The sequence below is a fragment of the Euprymna scolopes genome, chromosome 12 (genome assembly GCF_053919585.1).
Source record: "Euprymna scolopes isolate OS-2025 chromosome 12, ASM5391958v1, whole genome shotgun sequence".
Lineage (NCBI taxonomy): Eukaryota > Metazoa > Mollusca > Cephalopoda > Sepiida > Sepiolidae > Euprymna > Euprymna scolopes.
The window spans coordinates 151,833,906-151,858,973 of record NC_136493.1 but is presented as its reverse complement, the minus strand read 5'-3'; the positions used below and the strand labels follow the sequence as shown (position 1 = coordinate 151,858,973).

The 25,068-nt window shown below is 32.9% G+C and overlaps 1 protein-coding gene across 2 annotated transcripts in view; it reads right to left on the bottom strand.

Moving 5' to 3' along the window:
* Nucleotides 1-747: 747 nt before the first annotated feature.
* LOC145291556 (rRNA N(6)-adenosine-methyltransferase METTL5-like) overlaps nt 748-25,068 on the bottom strand; it is a 51,450-nt gene continuing 27,129 nt past the window's right edge. For both annotated transcript variants that reach the window (XM_080137617.1, XM_080137618.1), the window contains exons 4-6: nt 11,807-11,994; nt 6,863-6,945; nt 748-939 (exon numbers count right to left, since the gene is read on the bottom strand). In XM_080137617.1, the coding sequence (XP_079993743.1) occupies nt 799-939; nt 6,863-6,945; nt 11,807-11,994 (412 nt within the window). In that variant the 3' untranslated portion in view covers nt 748-798. The remainder of the gene's footprint in view (nt 940-6,862; nt 6,946-11,806; nt 11,995-25,068) is intronic.

Below are 25,068 nucleotides of genomic sequence, written 5' to 3'. Positions count from 1 at the left end.
CAAACCATCATTGTGCTGTGCATTCAATAATGGTTCCTGGACCAAATGCTTTGTTGATATCGCGAGCTGTTTCAGCAGCTTTTTGGCCTAACTTAAATTGAAGAAAGAAAACTTTGCGAATTTGCGTTTTTTCATATTATATTTAAAAACTGCAAAGAAGACACAATTGTTTTAAAACGATTGTAATTTAAACAATTAGATAGAGCAAAAAAAACTCTAAAATATAAAGTAAAGGTATGAAAACAAATACATCATTTGAAATCCAAATTAAAAATTCTGCAAGAACTTTCTGTTCAACCTAATACGTGCAAAAGATTCGATTTTTTTTATTTTAGAATGTAATATCATTAAGCTAATTTATTGAAGTTAAAAAATCAAAGTGATTGTTTAACTTCAGTTTACTTCATACTCAAAAAATAGTAAAAAGAAAAAATGATTTGTTCTACAAGAACCTCTTCATTCCCAAACAAAAATCCACATAAACTCATACTCGATCACATAAATTAATCACTTCAAAAATCTTGAACGCCAGCTTTTTTGTGTGTCGATAAGTCAATTGAATGAAACAAAATTCTAAAACAAAAACTCTTAGTTTCCACACATTAGAAGTATACAGGTCTGTAGAGAATGTATTTCTATTGTGTTTGCTAGCAATTATTTTTTCGTTTTATTTTGTGCTTTTGAGTTTGCAACTGTTAACTATTCTTTATCCTAGCCAGCAAAAATAAAAAGAAAATAAAAGCAACATTTGTTTTATGTTTTTATTTTTACAAAAATAATTTAGTTTTTTATCCTTTGTTAAAAAGAGAATCGGATGAAGTCAACTTCAATGTCCACTGAATTTTTTTTGTGGCATTTGTAAATATTTTTTATATCAAACCGAAGCTGTGCAAGAACATCCATTTTCACACGCCATTCGTCAGCTTTCTTCTTGATATGCTGCCAATAAAAAGATACATTTATTAATTTTTTATATAAACAGCAATGTCTGTATGTCTGTGCTTCTTAATCTACATAAAAACTAAAAGTATATATGTAAAATTTTACATGCATTTTATATGCAAAATTCTATATATAAAATTTTACATGTAAATTGTTGGTTGGTTGGTTGGTTTTGTTTTATGGCATATCAACCCTTTTCAATTTATTTAATGCCAAATCCAGTGATTTTGAAGAAAAATATTTTAGTAGAATATATTTGTTTTTGTTTTTTTCAAGTCGGTTTCTATTTAACGCATAGTTGAGACCCTAACAGGTACTACCACTCCGGGTTAGAGTGGACCTGGGAGCAATTGCAATTAAAGGGTGGCTCCACACTCCTCCACTCCCCAAAGCCCGCAAGCTGGGGCCTCACCATCGGATATAGTTTAAGGTCATATCCAGGACCTTACATATAAGAAATAAAATTTTATATATAAAACTTTACATGTAAAAATTTACATGTAAAAATTTACATGTAAAAATTTACATGTAAAAATTTACATGTAAAAATTTACATGAGAACAATGGAAGTATTCCCCAAGTGCTCCCTAAAGAAGCTGTTAAGAAATTCAAATATATTTTATTTTGATGAAATTTAAATCATGTGTGAAATTCTTGAGACTAAGACAATGGAAGATGTTTCGAGTTTCTGTGTGTTCCTTCTGAAGGATGCCCCATGGACCAATATCTTTTTTTTCCTGCTCAACAGTGTGCCAAGGAGACAATTGAATGGTGCAAAGCAGGAATTGAAGCACATGTTCCCACACAGAATTATTATAGCAAGACTCAATCTCCTCAATGGTTCACTTCAAATTGTGTGGCTGCCATTGCAAAATGGCAGCATGCATTCTGCTGATTCGTACGTCATAAGTACAAATAGGCAAAAAAATATAAGGATGCTAGAAATCACTGTAAGAGTTAAACAGCTGCAGACAAAAGGTAGCAAAACAACCAGAATACGTATAATCACAGAAAAGGAACTTGTGATTTCTAGAAAATTCATAGCAGTATATTAAACAATGGGCAATCAATAATTCTTTCATTATTCAAATATCATTAGGTTGTTTGCACAGCAACCGAAAAACTTACTTGCCCGACGGTTTGCCTTTAAATCCACTTTCGACTCAACAAACAACTCTCGCCTAAATTTCCCTATGTGGACAGAAGCCTCACTTGATGATCTGAAAATCACCCTTTCTCTTGTCTGCAATATCATAAAAAACTTAGACACATCCAAGGCTGGTGACCTTGATCTCATTCTTTCTATTAAGAAATACTCTACTGAGCTAGTCCTTGTACTTTCTAAACTCTACAACAAATGCTTTGTTAATCTTGCTTCTCTGATAGCTGGAAATTAAAAGTTTAATTAAAGCCTCATGTTTACTAGCAAAAATATCCGACCATAGGAAGCATTTATTTACAAATTAATATGATAAGATGTTGCAATTAAGTTTTGCTCTTTTCTTTCATTTATACTTGTGATGCATCTGTCCAAATGTGATAGCGTTTTTGTTCAGTGAGATCCCTTGAATATTTATTGTTATCAATGGAGTGTTTTTCGCATTCATTGGAAAAATATTATGGAGTTTGTGTTCACATATTTTCTTTTGGATTTGTGACCAGATTTGGTGCTTAAAAGCTTTGCCTATTTTCTCAGATGATTCACTTCCAATATAAGTTTTTCTAGTTGTATAGATTGCATTCAGATTTCATACCACAATTTCACTTTTAAAGATTTGCTCCAACTCTGAGGATTGATTATTGAATGTATATGATAAATTTGGGCTCTTATTAAAGACCAATTTTTTCCCAGTTCAAATGAATGGCTCTCCAAACACCAATTTTTTCCCAGTTCAAATGAATGGCTCTCCAAACACCAATTTTTTCCCAGTTCAAATGAATGGCTCTCCAAACACCAATTTTTTTCCAGTTCAAATGAATGGCTCTCCAAACACCAATTTTTTCCCAGTTCAAATGAATGGCTCTCCAAGCACCAATTTTTTCCCAGTTGAAATGAATGGCTCTCCAAACACCAATTTTTTCCCAGTTCAAATGAATGGCTCTCCAAGCACCAATTTTTTCCCAGTTGAAATGAATGGCTCTCCAAACACCAATTTTTCCCCAGTTGAAATGAATGGCTCTCCAAGCACCAATTTTTTTCCAGTTGAAATGAATGGCTCTCCAAACACCAATTTTTTCCCAGTTCAAATGAATGGTTCTCCAAACACCAATTTTTTCCCAGTTCAAATGAATGGTTCTCCAAACACCAATTTTTTCCCAGTTCAAATGAATGGTTCTCCAAACACCAATTTTTTCCCAGTTCAAATGAATGGTTCTCCAAACACCAATTTTTTCCCAGTTCAAATGAATGGTTCTCTAAGCACCAATTTCTTTCCCATACTTTCTGGCACCATCGAAAAATAACAAACAAACAAAAATAAATAAATTTGACTTAGCTTTCTTTTTTTTTTTTAACACAAGTCATTTATCATTTTTCTTTCTCCCCCATCTCAACACCAGCTTAAAACGTCTCTTGTTCTCTGCCATTTTATGGCCACATATCCATCTCCCTTGGCATTTGTTTTGATTTTTGCTTCATTCCACGCTGGCTGTAGACATTTCTCATCTTTTTCAACTGCACTTTTTCTTCCCTCAGACTTTTTTTCTTTTATTTGTCGAATCAACTTGCACACACTTTCTGATTTGCATATGTACTTTTTTAAGCTGCTGCTGCTAATATTCTCGCAAGCCAGTTATCTTAGAGCTGCTGCTGATACTTTCCCATGCACTCATACATGCTCTATTACACTAGCACTGAATTTCACTTCAGGCTTGAAATAGAAGACTTCCATCTAATCTGTTGCTAATAGTTGGATCATTCCATCTCTCTAGAAATAGCAATATGCATGAAAAAATTTAAATGGCTTAAAATATTTCAATATTGGTATATATAGAAAGAGCTTGATAAGCTAAGAAAGAATCTTTTTAAATTTTTTTAAATCCAATTAAAATCAAGGAAGTTATGACTATTTTTATGCCCTGCGTGTTTGGATATTTTCCCCTCTTTAAGACCATATGCGTTTTGTCACATTTTTTGCACTACTTTTTCAGTAAACATGCTATATCTTTGTTAAAACACAAGATTAAGCAATGAAATTTGCCATATAAGTGTATTTTTGTGCAAGGAATCTGAATATGCTACTGAAAATCTCCAGAACTGAATGGTTTCCAAATAATCTGCAGTAAATGCACATAAATATGCTGCGATTGCTTAAAAATGCCATGTATTCGTTAAAAGAAAAGAAGTTAGAAAACTCAAAGTTTAGTTGTAATGCATTTTATGAGCCAAAGACTGAAATCGAAATCTAGGATTGGTTAAAAATGAATATATTGCAATATTTCTTTGGTATTATTGTAGATTGATACCTTCTGCTACCCCTCCCCCATCTGACCACCTCTCCAAAATATGTGATTCTACCTTTATAGGCAATTGCATGTGAACAACTTGAAAAACTTTAAAAGATAAACAAAAATTATTTTAGAAATTAATGTAAAATGATTTCCGATTTTGAATCATTCGAGCGTTTTAGGGCAGTTACTCCCCACTTTTCCTATGATAGATAAATCCTGGGTGTTTTTTTTTGTTTGTTTGTTTGTTTTCTAAAAGGCGATTATGCATGGTTTTAAGAGGGTCTTCGTGCAATTATAAGAAGGTGGGAAGGTTGCAACTCTGATTTTGGGTTAATGATAGGTCTAAGGAAAATTATGTGTGAACATCCTGAAGACTTGATAGAAACAAAACAAAAACAATTTTAGAATTTAGAGTGGTGGTTGGTTTCACATAAATGTAAAATAATTCACCATTTCAAGATGATCCTAGCATTTTAGAACAGTTGACCAATTTATTTTTTTATGGGTGATTAATCATATGCACTTTCTTTAAACGTTTTTTATGCTTTTTTTTTACACTTATATGAACTCACAGAGGAAGTTGGTTTAGTGGGGAGCTCTGCCACTTGTACTTAGCGTTATTGTTAAGGCTAAAGGATTAGACATAGAATTAAGTGAGTTTTTTTGTTTTTTTTTAAGAGGGTGTTTCATACCCATTGTGAAACTTTATAAGAATTATGACAGACAGACAAAAATAAATGTTATTTAAAAAAGTGACGTCCCTCTAACAGAAAACATGATGCTTGGAAAAATATCAAGTATTTAAATTCTATTTAAATATAAAAACGAAACAAGTTTTTGCTAAAGCTGACAAATTGTTAAAAATTTTGAATTAATGTTATTTTGATTTTTAATTACATTTCATGTCTTTTCTTACCGTTTTTATTTTTTAACTGAGCACCTCCTACAAATATTTAAATATTGATTATTTTTTTATTTCATTTTTAATAATCGGGTAGATTAGTTTCCATTCGATAATAATTCACTGAAAACATTTTTTAAGGGACGAAAATTAGAAGTGTGTGTACCGTTTGTACACGTGAACCAAAACAATGATAGTTCATATTTTCACTTGTTAAAATATTTTAAAATTTACTACTACCCAATTTTTAAAAATATTTGTATGGTTGATAACAAAATAGCTCTAACTAAACATGTAAGAATTTTTATTTATAACCAGATTTTCAATTAAAAAAAAAATCGATTTGGAATAAAAATAACAAAAACAAAATGTCTGTTTACGCCATGTTTTCGCTGCTGCTACTATCACTACTACTACAGAAGACTTGATTCAAATTCATAACGATTTTTTCGGATATTATGTTTTTAAATTGCTACGTACCACTAGAGAAAACACTGTCCAATCATCTTTTTAACGAGTAAACATAGTAAAAAGATTGTTTTATTTAATAGTGAGTGTCCGAAGAACATTTTTTTTTAAATTTTCAATACTCATCATTTTGAAATCTTTTTTTTTAACACAACAAAAAAACGAGTGGTCAAATGAATTTCGGACACTCAAAATTATTAAAAATGACGTCTCTTTTGGTTAATTTCCAAATTTCATTAAAAAATTCTTTACAGAAACATGGTACGAATGTTTAGAAATAAGGGGGGGGTCGTTAAAAAATTTACCGGAAATGCTGTTTTATGATGTTCACATTTTTATCACTTTATTTGCTTAAACTCTAAAAATATATAATGTATGTTATTATTTCCTAATTCATTTGAAAGTATATTCATTTCCGAACAAAACGGTGGTATTTTGAAGTCTTAAAGTGCTTTGGTTTTTAAAATATGACTATTTTAGCAGAAACCCCTTGAAATCTGTGATTATCCAAAACGTTTTAACGGCCATGTGTATTGCTACTAGAAAGTACCTACTGACACAATCTGTATGAGTTAGATGTATTCTGATATGGAGTACTGCTATCATGTCAAGGGACGGGGAGGATTACCACTTGGAGAAAACTTTCCTGATACATTACTGGCCTCTATTGTTATGTTCATGGTATGTGCATCAATGAGCTCCGTTTTCTAAATACCCTGTAAAGCATTTCAAAATAAGAACTCGTCTATCTACAACCACATCAAAATTTTTTTCTGTTCTGTGTGTACCTAAAACTAAATAGAACTTCTATGAATGGATTTTCTTTCCCAGAACATCTCATCTGTGAAACACAATACAACAAGGCTGCTTCCTAACTGACTATGACATAGTCTTCAGGTCTAATGTTAACAAATACTTGTTGAGTCAAACTCATAAATAAGCAAATTTTCTCCTTTCTATCCATCGTTTCCAATCCTCTCATAATATTGGGCATCATCCAACTAACAATCACATTAACCTTTACCCTTGGGTGCCCCACACCCCAATCACCCCAGATCCAAATAAACAGTGAACTATTAGAAAAAAAAAAAATTAACATACGTTTCTCGTAGTCGACTTGTGTAATGAATAGACAGCATCTTTTGCAAGATCAAGGCCTGTCTTCAAAAACTGCATGTCAATTCCTAAAAACAAAACAAAAAAAATAATCATCATCATCATCAGTTTAACAATCATTTTAATTCATCCTTATCATTTCCATATTTCCTTAGTCTTCTATGAACTAACCCTGCTACCTCAACTGTTCTACATCTACTAATCCATCCAAAAACTCTCATCCATTCTTTCAACACGACCATGCCATCGGAATCTGCCTTGCACACATCTTTGCATTCTGAACAGATTAAATCTTTTTCGGATGTCATCAGATCTAAGCTTGTCTTAAAGATTCACATAAAAAACATCTATAAAAAATCATCCTTATAGCATTTTCTTTCCATGCAATGCATATCCTCAACTCTCAGTTCTATATTTCTTTTGTTCTTCTTCTGCATAAACATGCTTAATCGACACTTTTATTAGTCAGCAGTGGTAACGCTCTGCTGATTAGTAATAATAATGATTAGTAATAATAATGATTAGTAATAATAGTTCTCTAGATTTATTAATTATTTATGTATTAATTATGTAAATTATGAAAAATTTATAACATTTCAAATAATCACCTGAAATGGATAGAAAAAATCTTGAACAACAAAAAAATTATGTATTTCCATAAATTTTCTGTTACCTAATTTTACCAAGTTTTTTCTTGTTTTTCTTTGAATTAATCCCAAACCATGGCATGGTTTGCAATAATTGATTTTTGTCTTCTCTTGACAGTCTCCGTTGATTTTACATCTGTCATTCTCATCATCGGTTTTCATGCAGTCACTTCCTAGCCATTTCAATTTTAAAAGAGAGTTTCATAGCAGTGTCGATGTCGGCCATCAGCATATCCAACCTATTGCCCAAACGAGGTTTCAACTCATAATCTCTGCTTTTAAGAACAGCATGCTAAATGATTTAGCCAATGAATCAATTTCTCTCTCTAAACACACACAGTCGAATGATGATTGAATGGAATTCTTTCCATCTGTCTTCTCCTTATTACTTTCTCTTTCATTCTGTCAGCCAAAGACAACAAAAGAACGCAATGAGGATAATTTGAGTTCCTTTTAAAACAAGAAAATGTTGCATTCTTTGTTTTCTTTCTCTCACTTTACTTTCTCTTTCTAACAAAAAAAATGAAAGTAAACAAGCCAAACATGAGGAATCTCCCTCCACAGGTGAAAAATTTACTTTCACCATGACTAATGTTTGTGCAAATTTTTGTTTTAATTCAAGGCGTAGTTATTGAAAAAAGTGCGAAAAGTGTACAGATGAACGATTTGGGGGAAATTTTACCCTGTAATACCCCCTAGGCAGGCAATCGATTTACTTTACCATGACTAATGTTTGTGCTAAATTTTTAAAAAAATTCAAGGCGTGGTTATTGAAAAAAGCACTTTACTGTTGAATATTTTTTTTTTCCTTCTCTCTTTTTTATTTTCTTTCTTTTTTACTTTCTTTCCTTACACTTAAATGTTAATCGGCCAACGGCAACGAAAGAGAAAGAAAGTAAAGAGAACAAGTCAAAACTTCTTTTTTTTTCATTAATTTTTAAAGATTTTGTATTATTTTGATTCTTCAGATTATTGTTCTCTTTTTTTTTTATTAACATGGAGGTCACCACTTATCAAGGCCCAGAAGCCACTTGGGTATAAGGGTTATTTTGTGTACAGTAATCAATGGGATAGTGTTGCAGTATTCATTAGTATTGGAGATTTGATAAAGTGTCATTACTTAAGGGGGTGGTTCATCAGGAATTTGTTTATGTTGGACTTGAAGACATCCATGTTGAAGTCAGGAGGGAAGCAGGTAAGCGGTAGAGAGTTCCACAGGCATGCACTTCTATGAAAGAAGCTTTGTTCATGGATTCTACGTTTTGATTTAGGCACAGATAAAGAGTCGGGAAAATTATTGACAGTGGTTTCAGCTAGACGGGTGTTTATCGTGAAAAATTGGCGAGGGGGGGACGAAAGATTGGAGTTCAGACGAGCACCTGCCATGGAAATAACGATAAAACAAAGATAGGCTTGCAATGTCTTTTCTGTCGGAGAGAGGTTCCAGGGAAGAGAAAAGGGTATCCCCCACTAAACCATGAAATCTATTTTGTACTCTGTCAAGGCAGGATAGGCTGTTTTTAGCAGCTCCTGCCCAGATGTGGCAGCAGTACTCCATCCTTGGACGTACTTGGCTTTTATATAGATAGAGAATTGCATCAGTAGTGAGATATCTTCTGGAGCGGTAGAAGGATCCCACCATTTTTCCAGCGACCTTGGCCACAGACTTGATGCACGTGGAGCCATCCATTTCAATTGATGCCAGATGGGGATCAGAGTGTTGATGATGTAAAGATAGGAGCTTGGTTTTAGATGTGTTAAAGGTAACCAGCTAGGTCTTCCCCCACTGTACCACACGCTTGAGATCAGAGGAGAGAGAATCAGAGAGAACTTTGTCATTTGGGGCCTTTGATGTGTTGCCATAGATGGTTGTCATTGAGTGTCATTTTCACGTTTCAGTTTATATAACCGTCGATCTTCTTCAAGGATATCTTGTCGGACTTAGGAATCTGCACAGAATTTTGAATGGAACCCTTTATTTACTCGTGCTTTTTTGATATCCATTCTGGTGTTCGTCAAGGCGGTGTTCTTTCGTCCACACTCTTCAATTATGTCATGGATTGGATCACATCCAAGGCCTTGGCCAATTTTCCCGTCACAACAGACGGTCGTGGTTTCAAATTTTCAGACCTTGACATCCAATCAGCCATAAACGAGAGGCAATCTTATGCATCAATGATCGGCATGAAGATTAACGCAAATAAGACTAAGCTTCTGACTGCTGGTTTCCTTTCAACTGAAAGATAGCCGGTTGTCCTTGACACGGAAAACCTCGAAGACGTCAATCGATTTAAATATCTTGGCTCCATCAACACTGCAACAGTCTAATGTCAAGATCTACCTCGGTCCGCACTACTCAGCTTTATGGTTGTAAAATCTGGCCTATTCGTTGGTTTGGCCATGCGCTTTTTTAAAACTCAAGTGACCTCATTCTATCCAGTCATGGCTGATGGAACAAGAGCATGCTAGCATTCAGAATTCTGTGCAGATTCCCAAGTTCAACAGAAAGATTCCTGAGTTCGACAAGATACACCTGAAGAAGTTCTGAGGTTACATCAACCGAAACATTGTGAAAATGACATTCAAGATGAGAATAGTAGTCCAAAAATTCTAAATAATATGAATAACCAATCCTCATCTCAATAGTTCAGAAACGTTTTAAAAATTTATGTTATTAAATTTCTTCCAAGTATTAGGGAAAGGGGGGAGGGGTAGAAGATCTGACCGTAAGAGTAGAAACTTCTACATCTTTATTTATGCTTAATCAAAAAGAAAATATCAATGAGGATTAAGTATTAAAATTAATCAAAAAGAAAATATCAATGAGGATTAAGTATTAAAATTAATCAAAAAGAAAATATCAATGAGGATTAAGTATTAAAATTAATCAAAAACACAATTTTTACTTGTTAACAACACCAATGAATATTTACCATAAACAGATTTTTATGAAGAAAACTATTAATAAGGGATAAACTGACTATTTTAAGTGTTCACAGCTAAGAACGCTAAACGGGCATTTCTTATTTTTGCACGTATATTCCAGTCAGGTTTTTTGCAGTTCTTGTAGGGAAGTGTTGATGTCTATCAGTAAATCTGTGATGCTTAAACTCAAAATAAAATTCTAGTTGATTTGTCATGCATAAGTTTGAAAAAGATTTTGTTTTCGTAAACATATGTAACCAAAACGAAAATGCTATTTTCATTATCAAAAACTTTTAATATGTTTACATAAATCTTTATAAAACATAAACATAGTATCAAATTTATTTTGATAGCTAAACATGACTTAACATGAAGTTTTGTTCATCCGATGTTGAGAATACCTTCCTGACAATCAGTCCGACAGAGTCTGGGTCATTTTTAAGTAGGTGATGACCATATATCTGCCAGGCTGAGGTTCTAAAATTCTGCACAGTTCTAAGAGGCCCACCCTCCCAGGCTTTACCTTCTCTTTTTCAGTCTGTTTATTGCTAATCGCCTGAAAAGCACCCTCAGTAGGGAATGCCAATGGGGCTGTTCAGTAATTTTTTGACAGCTAGAGCGCATGCCACTCTTATGCACTGGCTTTCAATCCTCACCTTCTGACCTTGTGTCACATCTTCCCACGATGGGATGGAGGTAACTATTAACCTACTAAACATGCAGATTGAATGAACTCATTATAAATGAATCTGTTTTCATTTCTTCAAGCACAAGTGGCAAGTTTATCAAATTGGCAAAAGTACATCCAAAGTAAAACGCCTGATAATAAGATTGAGAAAAATAAGTCAAAAGTCAATTTGATAAGATTCTTCATATTTTTACACATATCTTTTATCAAAAACAGATTAACAAATAATAATAGTAATAATAATAATTGTAAGTTAATCCCCTTGCACCCCTACCTTCCCTCATTTTTTTTTTTTTTTGTATGTGTGTCACCAACAATTGACACCACACCAAATAATGAAAGTCAAGGAGGATGGAAAGGCCGACGAGAGAAAGCACTAGCCAGACCTCCGCTAGATGAGTCCAAACAAGACTGGGACCTTGAGGAGGCTTATTGCCACCCAAATTCCAGTGAAAACCAATGGTCACTGTCACCTAGAAATCAATGGTTAGATCAAACTCAGTCATCAAAGCACACACTCACTATGAAGAAATTAATTTCAGCAAATCCAGTCAAACATGAGATGTAGATGAAAGAGTTGTTCAACATTAAAAAGGGAATCCATAACAAACTTTGGATGAATATATGAAATCAAGGATTATAAAATAAAAATCATTTTTATCAACTGACCTTCATTTTTTTTCGTTCCAAACGGAGGGTTCATAATCACAACGTCAAATTTTTTCCTGTACGCAACCATTAAATCAGCCTGAGTTATATCTACTTGCAGTAAGTCGATGTTGTCAATTTCAAACTCAGCAACATTTTGTGCAGAGACACACAACGCATCTTCATCAATATCAAAGCCAACACAAGCTCTTAAAAAAGAAAAAAAAAACGTAAGATATTAGATAAATTTTTAACCTGGGACCACATCCAATATATAAAGTCGGCCAGTTTCTTGCATTTTTATAATAACTTTTCTCCTACAAAGTTAACTATTAACTGTTTTAATATAAAGTTCTTCTTTCAACTATGCTCTTAAAAAAATTATTCTGCTTAATCTTATAGATTACATATACAAGGTGCCTTCAATAAGTTTCCAGATTTTTATTGTATGGGCACTTTTATTGATAGTACACACATGAAACTCTAGTCCCCTTCGAAGTAATCTCCTCCGGCTGCAATACACATTGTATCATTCCAACAACTTCTGCAAGTTCCCATCAAAATTCTCTTGTGTGAACGTGTCAATGACCCTCGTCACAGCCTCTTTCATCTCCTCAATTGTCTCATAATGACAGCCTCTAAGGTTTTCCTTGAGCTTATCAAATAACCAAAAGTCACAGGGAGCAAGGTCTGGACTATAGAGAGGGTGAGGAACAGCCTTGACCCCCATCTTCATCAAATAGTCTGTGATCTTTGAGCACCCTTGGGGCAAACTTTGTGCAAACCTTTTGCATCTTCATTTCTCCATGAATTATTGGCCTTTGATAGAGTATGAAAAAGTCTAATCCACAAAATCTCTAGCTACGGTATAGCTGGAAAGGTCTTCTCAATTATTATATAATTTCTCACTGATAGGTTCATAAGAGTAGTGGCTGATGGACAGAAATCAGAAGCTCACAGTATTAATGCTGGAGTCCATCAGGGGTCCATCCTGAGCCCTACTCTCTTCTTGATCTACATCAATGATCTTCCAAATCACATCCTAAGAAAGATCATTTGTAGACATTTATGCTGACGACACTACTATCTATAGCAGCACTTCAAAGGCCATAAATGACCAAGTTCTCTCTGATTCTCTCTCCTCTGATCTTGATCACGTGGGGAAAGAAGTGGTTAATTAATGTTAAAGCATCTAAAAGCCAGCTTCTATCTTTCCATCATCAATACTCTGATCCCCATCTGGCATCAATTGAAATGAATGGCTCGTCTTGAGGAGGCTCCATGTTTTGACAAGCTTCTAGGTCTGTCGAATTTGCTTCTGGCTGATGGCACTCAAATTGGCAATTATTTCATGTAGAAATGTCATTTTGTTTGAAGGAAGAATCAGGTAAAACCTTGGTTTGAACGCTGTTTGTTAATTACGCATGCGTGGACAGTCGATTTGTTGTTTCATTTTAAAAAGCTAAATTTGCGGTATCATAACATCTGTGTCGTCGTGGTCTGATCGATAACATGTTCACTTTTAAACTTAAGTTATGCAAGTTCACGTTTACCACCCGCCATTTTTTTTTTATAACACAATAAAGTTGCATCCAAGTCCCGTTTTTTTTATTTCTATTTAACCGCATCTTACAACCAGGCAACGCCAGGTGCCCCCCCCCCCTCCAGTCTAATATAGAACAATATTGTCCTTTTTAATCCCACATCAATAATGAATTGTGTAAATGTTTTTTTTTTATCACTACACACGCTGTTTCATCCATCCATGGGAATAGCTTCCAGCATCCTCCCCTCCGAATTAGAATTTCTGTCTTAAATTGACCCATATATTTGTATATAGAGTGCCAATTCTCTGACTCTATTCTCATTTGTTGTAAAAGTTATTAATAATTAGCAGGGTGACCTGGTATTGTCCGGGAGCACAGTAATTACTTTATTTTATCAATAACAACTGATTTGACATGTTTTAAAGAGTCAGCTCAATCAGCTGGAGGAGTAATAATGGAGGAGATATACCAGCTTATAAAGTTTGTTGGTCTTCCTCTTCTTGATTCCTATTGCAAGAATATTTTTTTTTAATATGTGAGATAAGTTTTACTCTAAAAATAAAAACTAATCTGCTTTTTCCTTTTTTTTTTTAATCTCTAAATAAAACGTGTGCATCTACAAGGTGAGACGATAAAGTTGTTGCTCTTCAGAAAACAACACTACAGCTTTATTGAAAAAAAATCAATTCAAGTAACTTGATTATGTAGTAGAGCTGACATCTATTCAATGTAGCCACCTTCAGCCTCAATTACCGTCTCGATAAGGGTCTGGAACTGGGAGCATGTCTTTTCCACAAGCGCCGGTAGGAGCAAGTACTCGGCGGATGGCGGCGATCAGGCTGGCTTTGGGTGTTGTGGAAGGTCATGTTGGTGATGTTTTCGATGTATGACCAAACGAAGTAGTCCAACGGGTTCAGGTCAGGGAGACAAGAGTGGGGCAATGAGAGAAGGACACCTGAAGCCTGTGTTGCTTTGAACTTGTGGGCTGGTGCTGAGTCCTACCGGCAGCCAGGGTCTGTCAGCAGCGACTTTGGAAATGTGAGGTGGCATGAAATCATACCAAAGATCATAACCATGGTCAGAAACTTTGTTGAACTGTGCCCTCAAGCGTTGAGCTGTCCAGATTTGCATTTTGGGGATGCTGACAATGGTCCTGTTGTCATAACTTGGGTCAGATGTGGTGAGTTGTATAGTAGTGCATCTCTGATCTCACTCGTTGAAAATTGTGTCACTCTCAGACATGATAGAAGGCTCCTATTGTTCTTGGGATTTGTACACAACTGGCCAACTAGTAGATGGTCTGCAACAAAACAAGAAAACCGGTTTTCATCAAATGGAAATGGAATCAAGTCTTTTCTAGGGCAACAATTTTATCATTAAGTACAAAATGTGAACAAGGGATTAAATTTTGTGTCTAAATGAAAGATTTTTTCCTTATTTTTTTTTTTATCAGTTATTAAAATTAACCTCCTTTTTGCTCATGAAAATACATGATTTTCTTTCCTTTAGAAATTACCCCTGACTCACCCGACTTTTGTTTTTGATTAATATTGAATAATAATGTTCCATTTTAGTATAAATCTGATCATGTTCTTTTCTTATTTTTAAAGATATCATTCATTATTGACAGCTAGACTTTTCAGCATGTTTCTCTTGCCACAAAGTGTCTGACGTCACTTTTAACAGCATCAAAGAGGAGGCCAGGATAGACCGACACTATTTGGCTAGAAGGTAGGTCTGAAAAAGATTTGAATAAGAAATCATTCACATATTTTATTGTTTATCAAACATTTTGTTTAAGCTTTGTATTTTGGAAAGTAAACATGCACAATATGTTGCATCTCACGTTGGAACACGTTTGCTTTATGATTGAATAAAACTCATTTAAAGGCCATCAATAGATATGATTGAATAAAACTCATTTAAAGGCCATCAATAGATATGATTGAATAAAACTCATTTAAAGGCCATCAATAGATATGATTGAATAAAACTCATTTAAAGGCCATCAATAGATATGATTGAATAAAACTCATTTAAAGGCCATCAATAGATATGATTGAATAAAACTCATTTAAAGGCCATCAATAGATATGATTGAATAAAACTCATTTAAAGGCCATCAATAGATATGATTGAATAAAACTCATTTAAAGGCCATCAATAGATATGATTGAATAAAACTCATTTAAAGGCCATCAATAGATATGATTGAATAAAACTCATTTAAAGGCCATCAATAGATATGATTGAATAAAACTCATTTAAAGGCCATCAATAGATATGATTGAATAAAACTCATTTAAAGGCCATCAATAGATATGATTGAATAAAACTCATTTAAAGGCCATCAATAGATATGATTGAATAAAACTCATTTAAAGGCCATCAATAGATATGATTGAATAAAACTCATTTAAAGGCCATCAATAGATATGATTGAATAAAACTCATTTAAAGGCCATCAATAGATATGATTGAATAAAACTCATTTAAAGGCCATCAATAGATATCACAAACCAGTTTAGTATGTGAAAACTGGTAAAGATAGTAAACTTCCCTTCAATTTCAACTTGTGATAATTCATTTTTTTAAGTTATTTTGATAAAATTTTGGATGGAAACAAAATTCAACCTTTTTTCTCTATTTTTTAGATATACCGTTCTACTCTATCATTAATCACTTCTTTTTTTCGGGATACTTCTAGTTAGATTACTGTTATTAGTGATGAACAATTTATTTTTTAACATTGGCGTTTTTGTTTTGTTTTTTCAACTAAATGCATATGATAGTGTGTGTGTGTCTATATATATATATATATAAAAACATTTCCAACTTAAAGAAGAAGGGGACACTCATAAATATGTGGGAAGGTTAATACAAGGTTGTAAGTGGTTTTTCATTTAAAAAAATTCAAGTTGAAAACTTTAGTGAATCAAATTTTTGCACTATAATTAAATGTTTTATTTTTTAAAATGATCCAAATTTAGATATTTTACTTAAAATAAAAATCTAGCTTGATATCTACTATGATATGAATTATATCATGAAGATTCAATGTGTTAGCTGTTGAAATTAATCTTTTATGAACATTTTTTGCATGATTTTTCCAGAGGTAATGATATTTTCTCCAATGTTTAGATTTGTGTGTATTTAATAATTATGGCATTCATTATGATTAATTTTCATTTACCAGAAGATGAGATTATATTTGTAAGAATTTTTCACTTATTTCAAGTTTGCATTTTTAGTTAAACACTGAAAGTTGGCCTCTGGATCAATAGCATCCATGATGAAGTTTTTGTTTTCCAACAGATTTTTAATAATCATAATTCAGTGGTTCAAATAAATTTTCATTTTAAAGAAAAGAAAGTTTCATTTTAAAGAAAAGGGGGCCACTCATCAATATAATGGGCTTAAATTTAAGTTGTCTTTTACAAAATAAGTTCAAGCTAAAATTTTTGCCTCATGATCAAATTGTTTCAGTCTGTTTTTACATCGGTCAGATCAGAGATTTTTTTTTATTGATTCCTGTTAAAATAAAAACTTAGCCTGGTCTCTATTGTGCTATGAATCATATTAAGAAGATTCAATGTGTTAGCTGTTGAAATGAATAATATATGAACAAAGTTATGTTTCTGTGCCATTTCATACATTTTTGTAAGGTAACGAGATTTTATCCAATTTTTAGGTTTTTGTGTATATTTAATAGTTATTGCATCAATTTTGATTAATTTTCATTTGTTAGAATTTATTTCAATCCTGCATTTTCAGTTGAAAAGTTGTCTTCTGCATCAATAGCATCCATGATGACAAACGTTTTTCATTTCCAACAGATTTTGAATAATCATAATTCAGAGGTTCAAATAAATTTGCTATCAGTGTTTGTTTTGGATATCAATTCAATCTCGCAAAATCACGACTCCAAGTTAGCAACATCACACACGGTTTCAAATCTTGATTATTTTGGAGATTTGAAGCAACTAAATTTGTACATATTTCACATTTGCTTGTGTTATATCCCAAGGAAAATTTAATTTGCATTGCAAGCATTGGGTAGACAAGAAGTGAAGTGTAATTACAATTGAAATAGAACAACCAGTTTGTAAGAAGTGTAAGACGATGGAAATGGATGAGAACTCAGATGTGGAAAAAATGTATTTGGATGATGAAACTGTGAAGTTGTATCATTTACCACAAAGTGATATTGTTAGATATTGGCAGGCGACCCTGAGAAGAGAAACATTTGATGAATTGAATACATGCAAATGGATTCTATGTGTGGAATGTGGGACTTTCCACCATCATCTATTGGAATGCATAATTTGATCCAGAAATATATGTAAGAATATCGGTCAAAGGATTGAAACAATAGACAGTAGGAAATATTAAACATTCCAATAGGAAAAGAATGTTTATATAAACTGTCACAAAGAGAAAGCAGACAGTCAGTCAGAGAAAAGCAAGGTTGTCACATTTCTTGATCACCTACATCTTCACCCACCTCACATGCCTTCAGAATGTCAAAACACCAGTAATAATTTATAATCAAAGCTTAATTTATCGGTGTAAAATAAAAAGAATACGTTTTTTATAGATCAACTGAGTTGTGTTTTACTCTCTGTCAGTGTGTATATATCTTCGACCAGTAACAAAAATAGATATTAACAATTATGTAGACTGGAAAACGCATTTTGAATAACTGGCCACACCAACTACATAACATTATATTTGTAAGGATTTCTCATTTTTTGCAAAATCTATTAATTTTCTAATTTTCAACAAACTTTGAACAGTTATAATTTTGTGGCTAATTGTAAATAAATTCATTGTATAAGGTTTGCCAAATTCTATCTAACTACATTACAATTTTTTAGATATAATGAAATATAATGAAAATATAATGAAATATAATGAAATATAATGAAAATATAGTAAAATATAATGAAAATATAATGAGAATAAAATATTCGTTTGGGAAATGATCTTGTAGCATAGCATCTATATAATGTGTGTATATATGTATATGTTGTATGCATATAGTAGCATCCATATGACATGTACATATACATCCAGTGTCTCTTTAAGTATGTGCGTGTATATATATATATATATATATATATATATATATATATATATATATATATATATATATATATATAATATCAAGGTTTCTCTTAACTGTATTCTTAACAGGCCATATCATCTGGTGTGTGTATACACTCCAGTATTGTCATTTGTAAATGCATGCAATGTGCAGGCATGTATGTGTTTAATACATCAAATACATATAGTTTGCAACTGTGACAAATAACAGTTTCAATACATCCTTGTCTGCTTGACACACCAGACAAAGGTAAACATACCTTCTTGTATTGTTCCTCCAAATACTGGTTTTGTAAAATACTGTGAATGAAGATACTTTTTTTTGAAGGAAACACCAGACAACAGGTTACATTTTACATATAACTATTTCCACACTTCCCTCAGTGTTTGCAAACGTTTCTCTTTTGGTTTCTACATCTTCTAGTTACGTCCATGAGATGCTTCCATGGACTACCAGAAACAAAATCTCTTCTAAGCTAATATCTACAGTGGTTTGACTGAACCCTACCCGCTAAGTGACTAACTGACTCATCTTTTTACATGAATATATCATAATCTCATTTCTTTGTCAGTTACACATGTCACATAATCAGGTCAATCTTATTGCTTAGTGTAACTATTGTTTTGCTAACTAAATTCCGGTCCTATATTAAAAAAAACTGTAAATATCTTATTGTTTTAAATATTTATTTTACTCTATTCTTCTGCTATTGAAATATGAAATATTTTCAATAATAAAACTATAATTTCAATAACTCTGCTATATTTTCAATAATATTGAAAATATAGCAGAGATTTTTGTTTCACTTGCTCTCTCAAGTAACCTCGCAAGAAGTCATAATTTTCAACAATATTTGGTTACAATTCTCAACAACTAATTTAATACATTTTCTTTCATTGTCACTTATGACTTCATAAAAACAGTGACTATATTTCCATTTTTTTGTTGTTTTGTTTTTGCAAAACTGTTTCTGAACCATAACCTGTATTGCATGAGAGTGATGGCGCTCACCTTGTTATAAATACCGGAAGAACATATAAGGAGATTTCAGATGTTGTCCAATGTCAGCAGGAAGATGATAGGAAAGATCAGAAAGGAATTTAAAGATTTAGGATTCAAGTAGAGAATATCCCATTAGAAGAAAAAAGAAAAGACTTCATATATGAAGGGTAAAATGAATGTCTCAAGAGAGAAGCTAGAGGAGGATGTTCAAAGAAATGAGTTCGCTGGGTAATAAATAGCCAAAATGATGAAGAGTCTAGTCAACACTCCATTTTATTCATTTCAATAGTGTACTTGGGTCACCTAAGAGATGACCTCTGATTAGGCAAGCCAGAAAGTTAAATGCTTGCACCAATTAGTGCTGAGCTTAGAAATTAAGTACAGATTCAAAATCATAATGGTGATTGTTGTTCCTGCTGCTTGTAGCACCACTGTTACAACATCAGAGAGAAAAATGGACGATTGATGCTTTAACACGATCAGCAGTGAAAGTGAAGTCATACCACCCCACTTCTTCCGTGAGGGTCTTAAACTGAAAACCAATGGCTGTATCTGTATTCTGAGCAAGGCAGTGAAACCCTTGATCAATTGGGTAGATGCAGGTAAATTACAACCTACCTGCATCTACCTAATTGGTTCATAAGACTCGGCACTATCATATTAGCCAGTCTGTCACAGAACTTTGTTGACCACACTTCATCTGGCATCGGAACCCCTAACTGGCCTGACTGCAACTTCCTAGTCTTCTTTGTGTGGAACACAATGGAACGAGACACCAACAGACCAATAGGAAGTACAAGTTAAAAGTCAAGATCACCAGTCTTTGAGGGGGTCCTAAATTGAGAGACTGAGAGACACTAACGATGGTTTGTCATGAAAGCTAGGTTCATCGAATGGAATCGACAGAACAAGTCATAAAGACAAACTAGATTTTTTTGCAACATAGAAAAATCTGTAAGTTGTCTCGCTCATTTCAATGTAGTTAATTCTCTATGAGTTAAGTCTGAGTGCACTACGATTTCCTTTTTAATAGCCATGGTTCATATCGTAGCACTGTAAGCAAAATGTTGGCTTGTCACGTCTTAACAGGTGGTCAGCAAATGTTTGAATCAATTTCTCTGGATGTCCTCGATCACGTGCATTGATTCCCCACTAAAATTGATTTCTCCAAATTCATTCTATTTGTTTGCTTTGCATGTGGGAAGGTGGGCAATGTAAGTCGAGATAGATATGTATATATGACACGTTAGGGAATGGATGGAGTTACTTTTGTAATAAATGAAATGGACTTATGTTCTTCAAATTGTTCTTTAAAAAAAAAAAAATGGAGAGGGTGGGGGGCAATCATGAAAACAATTAAGAACAAAAGTTTATACATTTTTTTAACAATCATTAATATTTTTTAAGTTTTAGTGAATCTATTTTAAATGTTTTTGATAGATATATTAAATCAAAATTTTATTTTCATTATGTCTAAAAACTTTGTATAATTTAAACCATGGTATCAAATTTATTTGGGTCACATAATTAGTTACCGAATTCTGACTGTCCAAAGTTTGTTATAATTTTTTTTTTTAATAATCTATTTCTTGTTTAATCAATATTTTTATTGTTTGTAAAAAAAAGTGTTAAAAATTTTTACTGTAATTTTTAAAAAATATTTTTTAATAAACAAAAATTAAATAAACTAATTTAAACATCTATTGTAAATTGTGACTTAAAAAATCGTGAAATGGTTTGTTACTTCTTTATAAACTATGCCATATTTAAAGACTAGAATTGTTTTTAAAGTTAAAAATGTTTTTGTTAAAAGTAAAAATATATTCGTAAATTTACTCTCCAGTGTAACAGTTGAAATGTTTTTCAATCTTTTAATTTCTTTTAAGCAGATATATCTTCATGCTGCTTAGACATAATCGATTCCAAAATTGGAATTCTTTTCTTTTTTTGCTTGTTTTTTTTTTTCTAGGTAAACTACAGTGTACTTAAATACACAAACTTGTTTTTAAAGTGATCCCCCAATCTAAATTCTATTTTTTTAAATAATTTCTTTATAGCAGGTATATTTTTATGTTATTTACACAATTGCCTACAAAAGTAGAATCTGTTTTTATATTTGTATTTAAAGAAGAGAACTTGTTTTCCAAGTGATCCCCCGTCTAAAATATGAAAAATATTTTTTTACATTTTTTTTTTATTAACAAGTATATTTTTATGCTATTTACACATAATCAGTTCCAAAATGTAAAATCTGTTTATATTTTTACATTTGATGTTAGCATTAGGTATGTTAAACGGGTGTGGTGTTTATGTGTGTATAAAAGGTATTACAGTTTGTTACATTTGTAATTAAAATGTTGAGGTGTGTTTTGTGTGCGCTTGTATTGAGCGGGTGATTGCATTTGATTGCATCAATGTAAGGAAAGTTCAAGATGAACTTCATGATAGGATTAGTTTGTATGTTACTGAATTTTTTTTTTTTTAAGATCAGTTATGATTTTGTGCATGTCTTGAGCATGGTGGTTGGTGTTTTTTTTTGTTTATTGTGTACTTAATGAGATGCAGTTTCTTAATTTTTGTGATTTAATTTATAGCATTTTTTATGTATTTCATGGAATATTGACTAAATTATTGCATAAGATTAGTGACATGGTGCGCATAATCTAGAGGGTCTGCACATATGCGTTTTATGCATATGCGCAAACTGTAAATAATTGATGTTTTCAGGTTTCAAGGGTGGTTGCTGTTGAAATTAAGGAATGTGTGGTTATCTGTGGGTTTAATATAGAGCAAGGTTTCCTAAAATGGGTTCAACAGAGCCCTTGGTCTCTGTAAGTGAGGCTAAAGGGCTCCAGAATCCCTTTCTTAAAGAGGACCAAATGCTTTATATGGAAAAATTAAATGACTGCAGGCATTAAATTATTGATCTTTTTTTACTGGAAAAAGATATGATACATAACTATAGATGCAAAGAATTTCAGGATGATTCATGAAAAAGAAAAGAAAAAATAAATTAACAAAAAATGCAACAGTTTTTTATTAATCAAAAACAAAAATGGTTGTAAATATGAACATATAGTAAAATCACGAACAGGAACAACTAATGAACGAGTAAGGAACAACTAATGAACGAGTATAAGTTAAAATTGAAATTAATGTTTTTCATATTTATTTTAGAAATTATCTTGTTAGGGCTCCATGAAAAATCTTTGTCCTGCTCAGGAGCTCCATAGTGTCCTGAAGTTTGGAAACCCCTGGTATAGAAGGATGTAGATATTTTTTTTTATAGAATATATGTATATGTTTGTGCAGAGTAACTGCAAAACTAATTAATTGATCACTATAAATTTAGAAACAAAATTGCTTGGGATAAGTGTAAGTAATATGGGCTATATTTACTTTAATTTAGTTTCATACAAAATAGGCACAACGTGTAGGAAGCATTTTTGTGAAAATTTAAATACTTCCAATTTGGAGTTGGGAAATTAGTCAAAAACAATTTATTTAGGTTTACCCATTTATTTGTAATGTTTTTGCATGAAAACAAGCCAAGCATACATGGTACTCCTCCTCCATGAGTCAAAACTTTACTTTCACCATGACTAATGTTTGCACAAAATTTTTAAAATATCAAAGGCGTAGTTATTGAGAAAAGTGTGAACAAATGAACGATTTGGGAGCAATTTTACCTGCGTAATGCCCGCAAGGGACAACCAGAGTTATCCCCGAAAATCCATTCTGGCAAAAATTTACTTTTACCATGACTAATGTTTGTGGAAAAACTTTTTAAGATCCAATATGTGATTATTGAGAAAAGTGCTCACAAACAGGAGTGAATTACTATGTCCAATCCCTTGTTTGCTGGGGGACCAATAAATATTGAATAAAAAATATAAGCATGTTAAGTTACAATACATATTGGTTGAGTGTGTGAAGTAATAAAGGGTGAGACATCTTGTTTTCCGAAAGTCCGTTACTGCATTAAACCCGTTTGTAATTTTATTTTAGTCTTTTTCAACCTGAAATAAATTAATTTCTGAAATAAAAAGATGTTTCTCTCCTTATCACTTTATATACAACTAATGATTATAGTTTACATCTTGTATCAAATATTGAAAATTTTTAATGCAAAAAAGTATTATGAAGTCAAACAAATTGTCATTAATTGGTGAGAAAATAAGATTGTTTTTATTGCTTGTTAGCACCTCGAATAAAATAATTGACAGTCAAACACAAAGCATGGAATAGCAAAACCTCTTTTAAAAACAAAACAATGAAAGCAGAAAGTTGAAGGTTGGGCTGTGTTTGGGTTGAAAAAAGAAAGAGTAGGAAGTTCTTTGGGTTTCTCAGTTGGAATCCCAGATTAGACAGTAGTTATCTTCCATGAAAATCGTCAAAGCTGGAACCTCTATCTCACAGAAGAGATGTTGCGAGTTTGTCTCTACTGTATCGTTATTTTCATGGAAAGTGTTTGACTGAGCTTCAGTCTATGGTCCCCCCCCCTCACCAAACTTTCACAAGAAACACTTGTCTAGCTGAAAATACTATCAATAATTCCCCCACTCGTTATCTGTGCCTAAACTTAAACATAGATTCCATGAACAAAGCTTCTTTCTTAGAACTGCACGCCTGTGGAATTGTCTTCCGTTTTCCTGCTTTCCAGCTGACTACAATATGGTTGTCTTCAAGTCTAATGTAAACAAGTTCCTGATGAGCCATTCCACTTGTTAACAAATTTACTGAACTTCCATTACTAATGATTACTATATTGTCCAATTTCTACTGTACACACTTTAACCCTTATCCTTCAGTGGCCGCTTGGCCTTGATAAGTGGTGATATCTATGTAAAAAAAGAAAAAAGAAATGTCCAGTGGATAGGGACAAGAGAAAAAGGAAAATAATCTGTCTTTGTTGCTTGCTGGGTTCTCTCTGATGGCTAAGCATGGTTCTCAAAGGGGCTAAAATAGTTCCTTAGAGGACAGATGGAATCAATGCGCCTTACCAGTCGGTTAGTCAATATGTGGATGAATCACTCAGCAAGGAAGGGGGAGGTATTGATTTGTGAATGAAAATACGTCCAAGGATGGAATACTGTTGCCACATATGGGCAGGAGCTGCTAGAAAAGATTTGTCCTGCCTTGATAGGGTTCAAAATAGACTTCGTGGCCTGATGGGAGATGTCCTTTTCTCTTCGCTGCAACCTCTATCTCACAGAAGAGATGTTGCGAGTTTGTCTCTGCTTTATCGTTATTTTCATGGAAAGTGTTCAACTGAGCTTCAATCTTTGGTCCCCCTCGCCAAACTTTCACAAGAAACACTAGACTAGCTGAAAACATTATCAATAATTTTCCCCACTCTTTATCTGTACCTAAATCTAAACATAGATTCCATGATCAAAGCTTCTTTCTTAGAACTGCACGCCTGTGGAATTGTCTTCCGTTTTCCTGCTTTCCAGCTGTCTATAATATTTTTTTTTTTTTTTTTTTTATTCAATTTTCACCCCAAACAAGGCACAGTGCCACTTTGAAGCAGGGGGGTTACTATATGGTTGTCTTCAAATCCAACGTGAACAAGTTTCTGATGAGCCGTTTCACTTAAGTTAACAAATTTACCGAACTTCCATTAC